Here is a 10434-nt window from a genome sequence, read left to right as displayed (position 1 = left end):
CAGCGAACTAGTACTGAGCCTGCTCCCTGTGGGAGGTGTGGCCTTCAGGGGGCTCACCTGACAGGGTCCCCAGGTGGTGGCAGGGAAGAGGCCTGGAAACCAGGCTGGGGCTCTGCAGCTGGCTTCTCCTTGGGCTCCAGGGTTCCAGGATTGGCCTGGGAGGGACTCTCTGTGGGCTCTGTCTCCATCGGGAGTTCTGGAGGATCTGAGTGGTAACAGAACCAGCACTAAGACCCCATAGCAGGATTTCATCCATCCCTCCTGGGTATAAAGGGCCAGATTGGAAACTTGCCATGGCTGGGTGAAGGGCCCCTTGGGGACCACCCTAACACCAAACAGTACAGGAAGGGGAAGGAACATAGCCGAGCTTGTGAAGTTCAGCTGACCATAGCTGCTTGAGTCCCAGATCTAAGGTGAGGTTCTAGTATTAGCAAGGACTGAACTGTCCCTTTGCCTGGCTGAGCACTAAGGTTCCCCTGAGACCACACACACACACACACACACACACACACACACACACACACACACACACAGAGTCTCAGCTCAATCGTAGGTTCCTCTGGAACCTAGCCTAGCCTGTGACCGCTTAGGAAGCCCCTCCCAGTTCCTTCTCTGTACCTGGGTCCAAGACAGCAGCCTCAGGTTCAGGTTCAGGTTCAGGTTCAGGTTCAGGTTCAGGTTCAGGTTCAGGTTCAGGTTCAGCTCTCCAGGCCTGGAGGACAGAGAGGTGAGTCATGATCGAAGCCATCCCTGTATATACCCCACCTTGACCAGCTGTGCCCTGGCCCCATGGGCTCGCATGCATATGCATGTGTGCATACGCACATGCCTGGTGCTGGTGGTGGAACTATGACAGCTGATCTCCTTCGTTAACTTGATTCAGGATCTAGGAGACACACCTCTGGGCAGGTCTCTTAGGGAGTTTCCAAAGAGGCTTAAGTGAACAGAGAAGACCCACTCTGAATGTGGGTGGCACCATGCCATGGGTTGGGGTGCCAGACTCAACAAAAAAGGTTTAAGAGAGAGAGAAACAGACAGACAGACAGAGACAGACAGATCCACTTGAGATCACTTTTGCCTGTTGTCTGACTGTAGATGTAATATGACCAGCTGTGTGCTTCCCCACCATGGCAGACGGTACCCACTTTAAACCATGAGCTAACATAAACTCTTTAAGCATCTTTTATCAGGAGCTTTGCCTCATTACTAAGAAAAGAAATGAATACAGTGGCTCTCTCTTGCTCCCAAATATCCCCAGGCCCTAGTCAGTCACGCCTCCCGTGAACGACACTCCAAGGAGAAGATCCATGCTCCATTGGATGTTGGGGGTTGCCAGGGCCTGCTGGAGTGGGCAGCTCCCCGGGCCCCAACCCTCCCTACTGGTAAGCTGCCCACCCCCAACTCATCACTTACCTCAGAGGATTTAGGGGGCTGAGGCAGCATTTTCTCCAGGTTCTGCTCAAGCCACCTGAGTAGCCACAGGCTGGGTCTGCAGAAGGGTCAGAGGTCAGAAAATGGAGTAGCCTGAAATGAGCTACCTTACTGCCCACTGGGCCTAGGCCTGGCCAGCCTTCTACAGCTGGAGCAAAAAGCCAGCAGTCTAGGAATGAGTGAGTGAAGGGGTAAATGGAAGGAGGGGTTGGGACAGAAGACATGAGTTTGGGTTTCTTGTGGAAATCACAAAGCGGTTCTTCAGGCTGACACTGTGGACATGACAACCTGAAAACTTAAGTGACTAGCAACAGGTACTAATTGAGGACTTTATATAAAGTCCTAGGTTTCTAGCCTTGGGCTTTATTTTTTTTAATTTTTTATTTGGTTTGCTTTTGAGAGAGTCCAGTTACAAAGCCCCAACTAGGTTCAAATTTATGATTCCCCAATCTCAGCCTCCCCAGTTCTGGAGTTAAAGGTTACAGATGTGTGCCCTAGTGTCCAGATTGGTTTGTGACTTTTTTATTATTATTATTTTTGTATTTTGAGTCAGGGTTTCTCTGTATATTCTTGGCTGTCCTGGAACTCACTCTGTAGATCAGGCTGGCCTTGAACTCACATCCACCTGCCTCTGCCTCCGGAGGGCAGGGATTAAAGGCATGAACCACCACCACCCATCTGTGACTTTAAACAAGGAGGCTCTGCAGTTATACCAGTCAGAGGTGGCTAAAGTGGACAGAACCCCACCCCCCAAGCAGGCTCCCCAACGTGTCATTGTCCCCATCTGACCTGACACCCTCACTGATAAGGCAGCTAGCTTCTTTTGAGAGGTCCTAAACTATGAGGCTGAGACAACCAAGCAGCATATTCTGCATTGTGGTCCAAGTCCTGTTTCCAGACACCACATAGCCCAAACTCCCAGAAGGCTGTGTGCACAGAGCTTATCCATGCCTGTTTCCTTCTCAGAGGTGGCCCAGCACAGGGTCTCCAGCAAGCAACAGAAAGCACAGGCAGCATGGTGTTTATACCACCCCATGCTACAGACAGGGGTTAAAAAGAGGGAAGAGGCTAGGCATGATGGCACACACCTTTTTTTTTTATTTTCTCGAGACAAGGTCTGTCTGTGTAACTCCTGTGGCTGTCCTGGAACTCACTCTGTAGACCAGGCTGGCTTCAAACTCGCAGAGACCCACCTTCCTCTACCTCCTGAATACTGGAATTAAAGGTGTCCCAGCTCTTGGGAGGCAGAGACAGGCAGATCTCTGTGAGTTTGAGGTCAGCCTGGTCTACAAAGCTAGTTCCAGACCAGCCAAGGTTACACAGAGAAACCCTGTCTCAACCCTCCTCCCCCATGAAAAAGAAGGAGGAGGAGGAAGAGGAAGAAGAGGAGGAGGAGAAGGAGGAGGAGGAGGAGGAGGAGAGAAAGAACATGCTTTGGGTCACACGGAAGGTAACAATAGACCCCAAGGCTTCTGACCCCAAGGCTCTCAGCTCTGCGCACACTGCTTGGCCCACTATAGACAAGAGTGACACTTGCTAACAATGACTTACTCAGTATTGTGAACCCTGGAAGCTTCGTCTGAACCATCTGCAGACCCTACAGAGTCAGGAAGTAAAGGACAGGGGGGCAGGATGAGGAAGGATTGCTCAGTGGGTACAAAGCTGCAATCCAGACAGCATCGTCAGGAGTCCTGGCTGCGCAGGGGGCCGATACAGACAGTATCTCAAAATCTACAGAAGGAATCACGTGGGGAACCAAACATTGCCAGCAGCCATTAAAATGCACGAGGTTGTGTTTTACATCTCAGTTAAAACAATAAATTAACAAACTGAAAACATCCATGAAGTCAATGGAGAAAGAGGAAGGAAGGAAGGAAGGAAGGAAAAAAATGGAGAGGAGAGAGAGGGAAAGAGAAGAGAGTGAGAGGAGACGAAGAAAAGATGAAGAAGCGGGAGGGGAAGAGGGGAAAAGAGAGAGCAACCATAATTTCATCAAGAGCAAACACTGCCTGAAACCCCACGTCAGCCCGAAGCAGCACTGAAACCGCTCAAGTCAGGCCACTCAATGCCAGTGGATGGGCTACTCCATGGACCACGTGATTCTCCCCACTCACTATCCCGGTACCCTCTTAGGGCTCCCACCTTTGGAAGGGCATTCTACCTTTTGGTCTCACCTGATTCCCCGGTGCCACAGGGCCCCGGAATCTGTACTCCAGCCTGCTGAGACAGACAGACATTACAGGGAGTACAAGGAACAGCCTCCCCGGCCCCACAACCCTCTGCTGACCCCTCCTCCACCCGCAGGTCACCGGCCCTTGTACCTGATCTGGGTCTTCCACTCCAGCAATCAGGTTCTGGCCCCCCTTGCTGCTGTAGACAGGCTGTGGAACGACCTTCTCCATGCCCTTCCAGAACCAGGTCAGCACCCAAGAGCTGGGGCTGCCAAGGGATAGAAACACTACCGGTATCAATTCCCACACCATCTGAGTGGCAGTCCATATATCCCAAAGGACTTGACAAAAATCAAGCTACTATCCCCACATGGTGAGTCTTTCAAACCTCGCTTCCTCTCTGGAAAGCACAGGGTACCCTCCAGTCCCTAGCCAAGCAGGTGAGGGAGAATTTCGGAGCCTGCCCTAGAGTTGCTTCAAACAGCCCAGCCTCTCTCCATACCCCAATTAGCTTGCTGCTGCCAGCATCCTCACATCTGGTCCTCTCTCTGGAGGCAGAGGCTGAGGCTAATCTGATCATGTGAGGATCCTGAGTCACTGCCTTTCGTTAGCCCCAGCCCAATATGTGTTTTGTTGGACAAACAATCTGGACTAAAATGGCTAAGCGTCAGGAACGTGGGCTTCTCTGGGAAATCGGCAGCTCCAGTTGCCTGAAGTCACCCCAGCACTGAAATCATTCTGGCCCCCCAATATCACTGTGGCCTTCCCTCTCTTGCCCGCCATCCCTATTGTACTCAGAGCACCCCCCAGCTTCCATGAAAGCTCCCCCCATCAGTCCCTGATGCTCTGAGCCTCTATTGAATGGCCAGGGACCCTTGCATGCCAGTGGCTCCCTGAAGGGGCAGTTGGGAGGAGAGAGGGTGATATGGTACCTGTTCACCTTGGCAACAGCCACCTGGGCCTGAGGGGTAGACTGAGGAGGGTCAGTTTCCTGGGCCTCTGGCAAAAAAAAAAAAAAAAAGAATGTCCCATATTTCAAATGTGGACCCGAGAGAGGCCTATCTCTTCCTTGCTGGGGAGATCAAGTCAGAGGCAGGACAGAAAGAGGCCACAAAGGGATTAGAGCTGAAAAGCCCCCAGGAGCCCACTCCAAGGTTTCACGGAGCCTTCACTCCATCAGTAAGCTGCTGATAGGCTCTGAGAGGAAACCCCAACCCCCTGTGCCAGCCAGCCTGGGTCCCAGCACTCACCTTGAAGGCTAGGACCAGCCTCAGCCACATCTTCCTCTTCCATTGGCTCCTCAGGCGGCTGTGGGGTTCAAACAGGACCTGTAAGTCTTGATGAGGCTGCCTGGTGCAGAAAGCACAGCCTCTGGTTCACCCCAGGGACCTGCAGCCCCCAAAGTTGAATGACTCATTTCAGGATCATCTCTGTAAGTCCTGCTGGCCTCTCCCCCACCCAGGACCCTTCCTTTCTCACACCACAGGGGCTCAGCACCCAGGCTGGGGCCTCATCTCCCAGCCTCATATCCCCCACTCAGTGGCCTGAGAAGAGGGAGGAACCATAGGACAGATTAGAGAACAGGGGTCAGATGTGCTCCCCAGTCAGGCTTCTTCCTCCCAGTGCCCAAACTTTCCTTCTTGCCACTGCTATCCACCTCCCTCCTGTTCCTGCAGCCTCCTCTACTCCTGCACACCGTGTGCAGCTATAGACAGCCATGCATGGGCATCCATGCAGACAGCCACAGCTGTATACCCATACCTGAGCCAGGAGGACAGTGGGCAGCAAAGAGACACACTTCTGGGCCTCTGGAAAAGAGTCCCCATACTTCATACCTGGTCTCCCAAGAGGCCCATTCCTCTCTAAAGTCACATTTATGTCTATGTACATATAGACATGATCATGTATATCACACTGTTGTGCATATAACAGTGATATGTATGCATGCATACATATACAAAACAAGTGTATCCATACAAATACACTTATATCTACCTACATGTAGACATGTCAGCAATACAACTATATTCATATACACATATGCACACACACTTGTACATAGACATGTCAGAGTACACACACATTAACACATGCACATGTAGACACATTTGCATGTGTATAAATACAGAAATTTGCATATACACATACATGTATGTGCTCAATCACATAAATAGACATTTGTACAATTATGGAAGCATGTGTATATACACATGTATACATATACAAATATACACACATCTAAAATATACACACATATACACATGGCATATAAAATATGTTTGTATACAGAGATGTGCAAATGTAAGAACAGACATGTGCCAGGTTGATGGAGGAAGGTCATTGGTTGATTTAATAAAGAAGCTGCTTGCCCTGATAGGTTAGAACGTAGGGGGAGGAGTGAACGGAGCAGAATGCTGGGCGGAAGAGGAAGTGAGGTCAGACTCCACAGCTCTCCTCTCAGAGAGCAGAGCTCCGGAGTGAACGGAGCAGAATGCTGGGCGGAAGAGGAAGTGAGGTCAGACTCCACAGCTCTCCTCTCGGAGAGACATGATGCTCCACTCATGCGGGCAGAGGCGAGAGCTCTGCTCTCTGAGGCACACGCGATGAAGCTCCGACCCAGGATGGACGTAGGCTAGAATCTTCCCGGTAAGCGCACCTTGGGGTGCTACACACAGATGATTAGAAATGGGCTAGTCCAGGTGCAAGAGTTAGCCGAGAAAAGGGCTAGAGCTAAAGAGTCAAGCAGTGATTGAAAGAATGCGGTTTGTGTGTTGTTATTTCCGGGCATAAGCTAGCCGTGCGGGCAGCGGGGTGCTGGGAAGGCAGCCCCGCCACTCATATTACTACACCAGGTGGTGGTGGCGCAAGCCTTTAATTCCAGTACTGGGGGGCAGAGACAGGTGGATATATGTGAGTTCAAGGCCAGCCTGGTCTACAGAGGGAGTTCCAAGACAGGCTTCAAAGCTACAGAAAAACTCTGTCTCAAAAAAACAAAAAAGAAAAAGAAACAAAAACAAAGAACAGACACAGAAACGTGTATGCACAAACACATAAGCTCATACTCAGAAATATGCATATACACATGGAATCGTGTGCACAGAAAAAACCATGCATGAATATGCATACAAATATACACACATAGGCATGCAGACCCCAATCTGAAATACCCAAGTGTGCCCACAGTATGCCATCATGAATAAACCATAAGCACATACACACGTACACATATACACACTCTATTGCCGGTTCCTAAACACACTGCACTCGCCCACGGGCAACCTTTCTTCTTTCAGAAATACCTTGCCTCAGCATCTCCCCAGTTAAAACTCCCCCACCAGTCTCTGTGCCTAAACACGCTCCACCAGCCTCCAATTTTGGAGGTTAAATGACCTTTGTCTATGAGTTCCCATAAACTCTAAGAGCAGTGTTGGAGCTCGCTCCCTTACTAGCCCTTTCTCCTAGTAGAAGGAGCTCATAGGTACTTGTTTATAGACTCCCAGGGACAATGCCTGATTGATTCTTTATGCCTTTTGCTCTAAGCACAGGATCTCACATCAATTAGAAGCTAAATGAAATCTGCTTAATTAAGCTGCTGAATTAATTGTCATCAGGCCCCTGAAGGGATGAGATGCCGAGCTGGCAAGTTTTTGATATGCTTGAAGGAACATGCTAGAAAAATGTTCCTCAATATGTGGTATATGGGCCAGTGCAGGTGCAAACTGCTAACTGGTCCATGGTGGTTGAACAGTTGGAATTAAAAATTAAGGGCTGGTTGAGATGCTTTTATGGGTAAGGGTGCTTGCTGTCTGCTCTGAGGACACGTCCCACAAAGAGTTGTCCTCTGACTCTGCACATAAATGGAATAAATTTTTAAAAATCGGCCAGGCAGTGGTAACACACACCTTTAATCCCAGCACTCAGGAGGCAGGGGCAGGCAGATCTCTATGAGCTTGAGGCCAGCCTGTTCTATAAGAGCTAGTTCCAGGTCAGCCTGGGCTACACAGAGAAACCCTGTCTTGAAAAAAAAATTTTTTTTGAAAATCTGTGTCAAGTCCCAAAGTGTATGTACTCAGTGGAACACTAATCTTGTTTAAAATTAGTTAGTTAGTTAGTGAGTTGATTGGTTTGTTAGTTAACTATTGGTTTTTCGAGACAAAGTTTCTCTGTGTAGACCAGGCTGGCCTAGAACTCAGAGAATTGCCTCACTCTGCCTCCCAAGTGCTGGGATTAAAGGTATATGCCACCACTGCTCAGCTCTTTTATTTTTTAATTATTTTTTCTTAAAAATATTTATTTGTTTATTATGTATACAATATCCTGTCTGTGTGTATGCCTGAAGGCTAGAAGAGGGCACCAGACCCCATTACAGATGGTTGTGAGCCACCATGTGGTTGCTGAAAATTGAACTCAGGACCTTTGGATAAGCAGGCAATGCTCTTAACCTCTGAACCATCTCTCCAGCCCCCTAATCATTTATTTTTTAAGATAATATAATTACTACACTTCTCCCTTCTTTTTCCTCCCTTTAAACTCTCCCATAAACCCCTCCTTTCTCTTTTTCAAATCCATGGCCTCTTTATTCATCAATTATTGTTATATACATATCGTGTATACAAATATATTTCTAAATCCATAAATGCAACCTGCTCAATCTGTAAATGTTACTTGTATGTATGTTTTCAGGGCTGGCCATTTGGTATTGGATACCCAATTGATGTTCTTCCCTGGGGGAGACTATTTCTCTTGCTTTCGTTACCTGTAGTTCTTGTGTTGCCTACTTTAGCATATCCATTGCTGTTATCCTTGGAACACTAATGTTAAAAGATGCTTGGAAAATAAAATACTGTTTAAGAGGCCAGAGAGATATAGCTCAATGGTTAAGTCCTTGCTGCTTGCAGAGGACTCATTTTCCCACCTGTTAGGCAGTCACTACTATCCTCAAGGAATCTGATGCCCTCTTCTGGCCTCTTTGGTCACTGCACTCATGAGAGCACACACACACACACACACACACACACACACACAGAGTTATATATAATATTTAAAACAAATCTTTTAAAATGCTGTTTTTAAAAACCTATATTAATTTCCTACCTCCTAAACTGAGAAAGTCTTCCTACAAAATAAATAGCAGCTGAAGGAAGTGATGTGATTCTATTCTGGAGCTATTTCTGGATCTCCTTAGGAACTGGTAATAAACAGACCAGAGTCTAGAGTGTCTCAGTCCACTCTAAACTCCAGAGACTGACAGCCACAGCCGCAGGACATTTATAGCCCATTGCTTGTTTTTGTAAATAGAGAATGTATGTGTATATGATGTATGTACCATGTACATATTTAGAGAACAACTTTGGGTGTCAGTCCTTGCCTTCCATCTTGCTTTGAGACAGGGTCTCTTCATGGCCTGTTTGATGTGTTAGCCAGATTAGCTGGGACACGGGCCTCCGGGGATTCTCCTCTCTGCTCCCAACTCTCTGGGGAAGTGCTGGGACAACATATGTTCCTTCAACTGCACCCAGATTTCACCTAGGTTCTGGGGATTTGAACTCAGGTCCTCATGCTTGCATGGTAAATGCTTTTGCTCTCTGAGCCATTTCTCCAGTCTCACAAGTAAAGTGTATCAGCATACAGCCAGCTTATGTCGATAAAAGTGAGTTCCAGGATAGCCAAGGCTACACAGAGAATCCTTGTCTCAAAAACCAATAACTAACTTACTTACTAACTAAGAGCACTGACTGCTCTTCTAGAGGACCTGGGTTCAATTCCCAGCACCCACATTGGCAGCTAACAACTCATTGCCCATTCTGCCCAGCTGTGTTCATACTGTAGCTGGCGGGGCTGAGCCAACTAAGACATGGCATGGCCCACACAGCCTGTTTCACCTTTCACAGAAACAGCCGTGAGCAAACTTATCCACTCTCTGTGGCCTGAGTAGCTTCACTGAGCCAGTGACCACAAGTCCTGCTGGCTCCTGCTTTCTTTCTTTTCTTTTCTTTTTTTTTTTAATATTTATTTATTTATTTATTATGTATACAATATTCTGTCTGTGTGTACACTTGCAGGCCAGAAGAGGGCACCTGACCTCATTACAGGTTGTTGTGAGCCACCATGTGGTTGCTGGGAATTGAACTCAGGACCTTTGGAAGAGCAGGCAATGCTCTTAACAGCTAAGCCATCTCTCCATCTCTCCAGCCCTCCCGCTTTCTTTCTTGAGCAGCCCATGGGGATCAGGTGGTCCAGGCTGTGAGTCCCTGAGCAGCAAGACCAGCCTGCCCTTGCCCCCTCTCCCCTCACCAGGGTCGGGGTCTCTGGCACATCCTCTTCAGGGGCTATTTCGGGTTCTGGCTCTGGTTCCTGCTCCAGCTGAGGCTCTGGTTCAGGTTCTGGTTTTGCCTCAGGCTCCAGCTCTGGTTCTGGCTCTAGTCCTGTTTCCTCCTTAGTCTTCTGAGGGGTCTCTGGAGGCTGAGGCAGCACCTTCTGGACCCAGCCCAACATACTGGTGCCTGCAATGGACAAAAAAACTGCTTAGTTTTTTTAAAAGCAAGCCAAGCGGGCAAGGTGGGGAGACCGGGCCATAGTGTCCACCCAGTAGGTGTAAAGTCCGAATTCACATTGGGCGCCAGATGTGAAAGGACACTTCAAAGAAATCGGTGGTTATTTATTTAGGGGTAAACTCACAAATCAGAATCCTCTGCTTGAACGGAGAATAGAAACCGAAACCCACAACCGGAGAGAGAGTGGACACACGCTCTACATCAGCATGTATAGTGTAAGAGGCTGTAAGACTTCCTACAGCAGAGTCTTTTTTTTTTTTTTTTTTTTTGGTTTTTCG

The 10434-nt window shown here is 48.4% G+C and overlaps 1 protein-coding gene across 1 annotated transcript in view; it reads right to left on the bottom strand.

Moving 5' to 3' along the window:
- Positions 1 to 10434, bottom strand: part of Cngb1 (cyclic nucleotide gated channel beta 1) — a 33423-nt gene that overhangs the window by 4030 nt on the left and 18959 nt on the right. The window contains exons 2-10 of the mRNA XM_026790162.1: positions 9897 to 10105; positions 4853 to 4910; positions 4535 to 4601; positions 3753 to 3870; positions 3606 to 3648; positions 2983 to 3028; positions 1414 to 1489; positions 619 to 712; positions 58 to 205 (exon numbers count right to left, since the gene is read on the bottom strand). Coding sequence (XP_026645963.1) covers positions 58 to 205; positions 619 to 712; positions 1414 to 1489; positions 2983 to 3028; positions 3606 to 3648; positions 3753 to 3870; positions 4535 to 4601; positions 4853 to 4910; positions 9897 to 10105 — 859 coding nt within the window. The remainder of the gene's footprint in view (positions 1 to 57; positions 206 to 618; positions 713 to 1413; positions 1490 to 2982; positions 3029 to 3605; positions 3649 to 3752; positions 3871 to 4534; positions 4602 to 4852; positions 4911 to 9896; positions 10106 to 10434) is intronic.

This window comes from Microtus ochrogaster, chromosome 4 (assembly GCF_000317375.1).
Source record: "Microtus ochrogaster isolate Prairie Vole_2 chromosome 4, MicOch1.0, whole genome shotgun sequence".
NCBI lineage: Eukaryota > Metazoa > Chordata > Mammalia > Rodentia > Cricetidae > Microtus > Microtus ochrogaster.
Note: the sequence above shows the minus strand (reverse complement) of the source record. Positions and strands in the feature narration are given on the sequence as shown.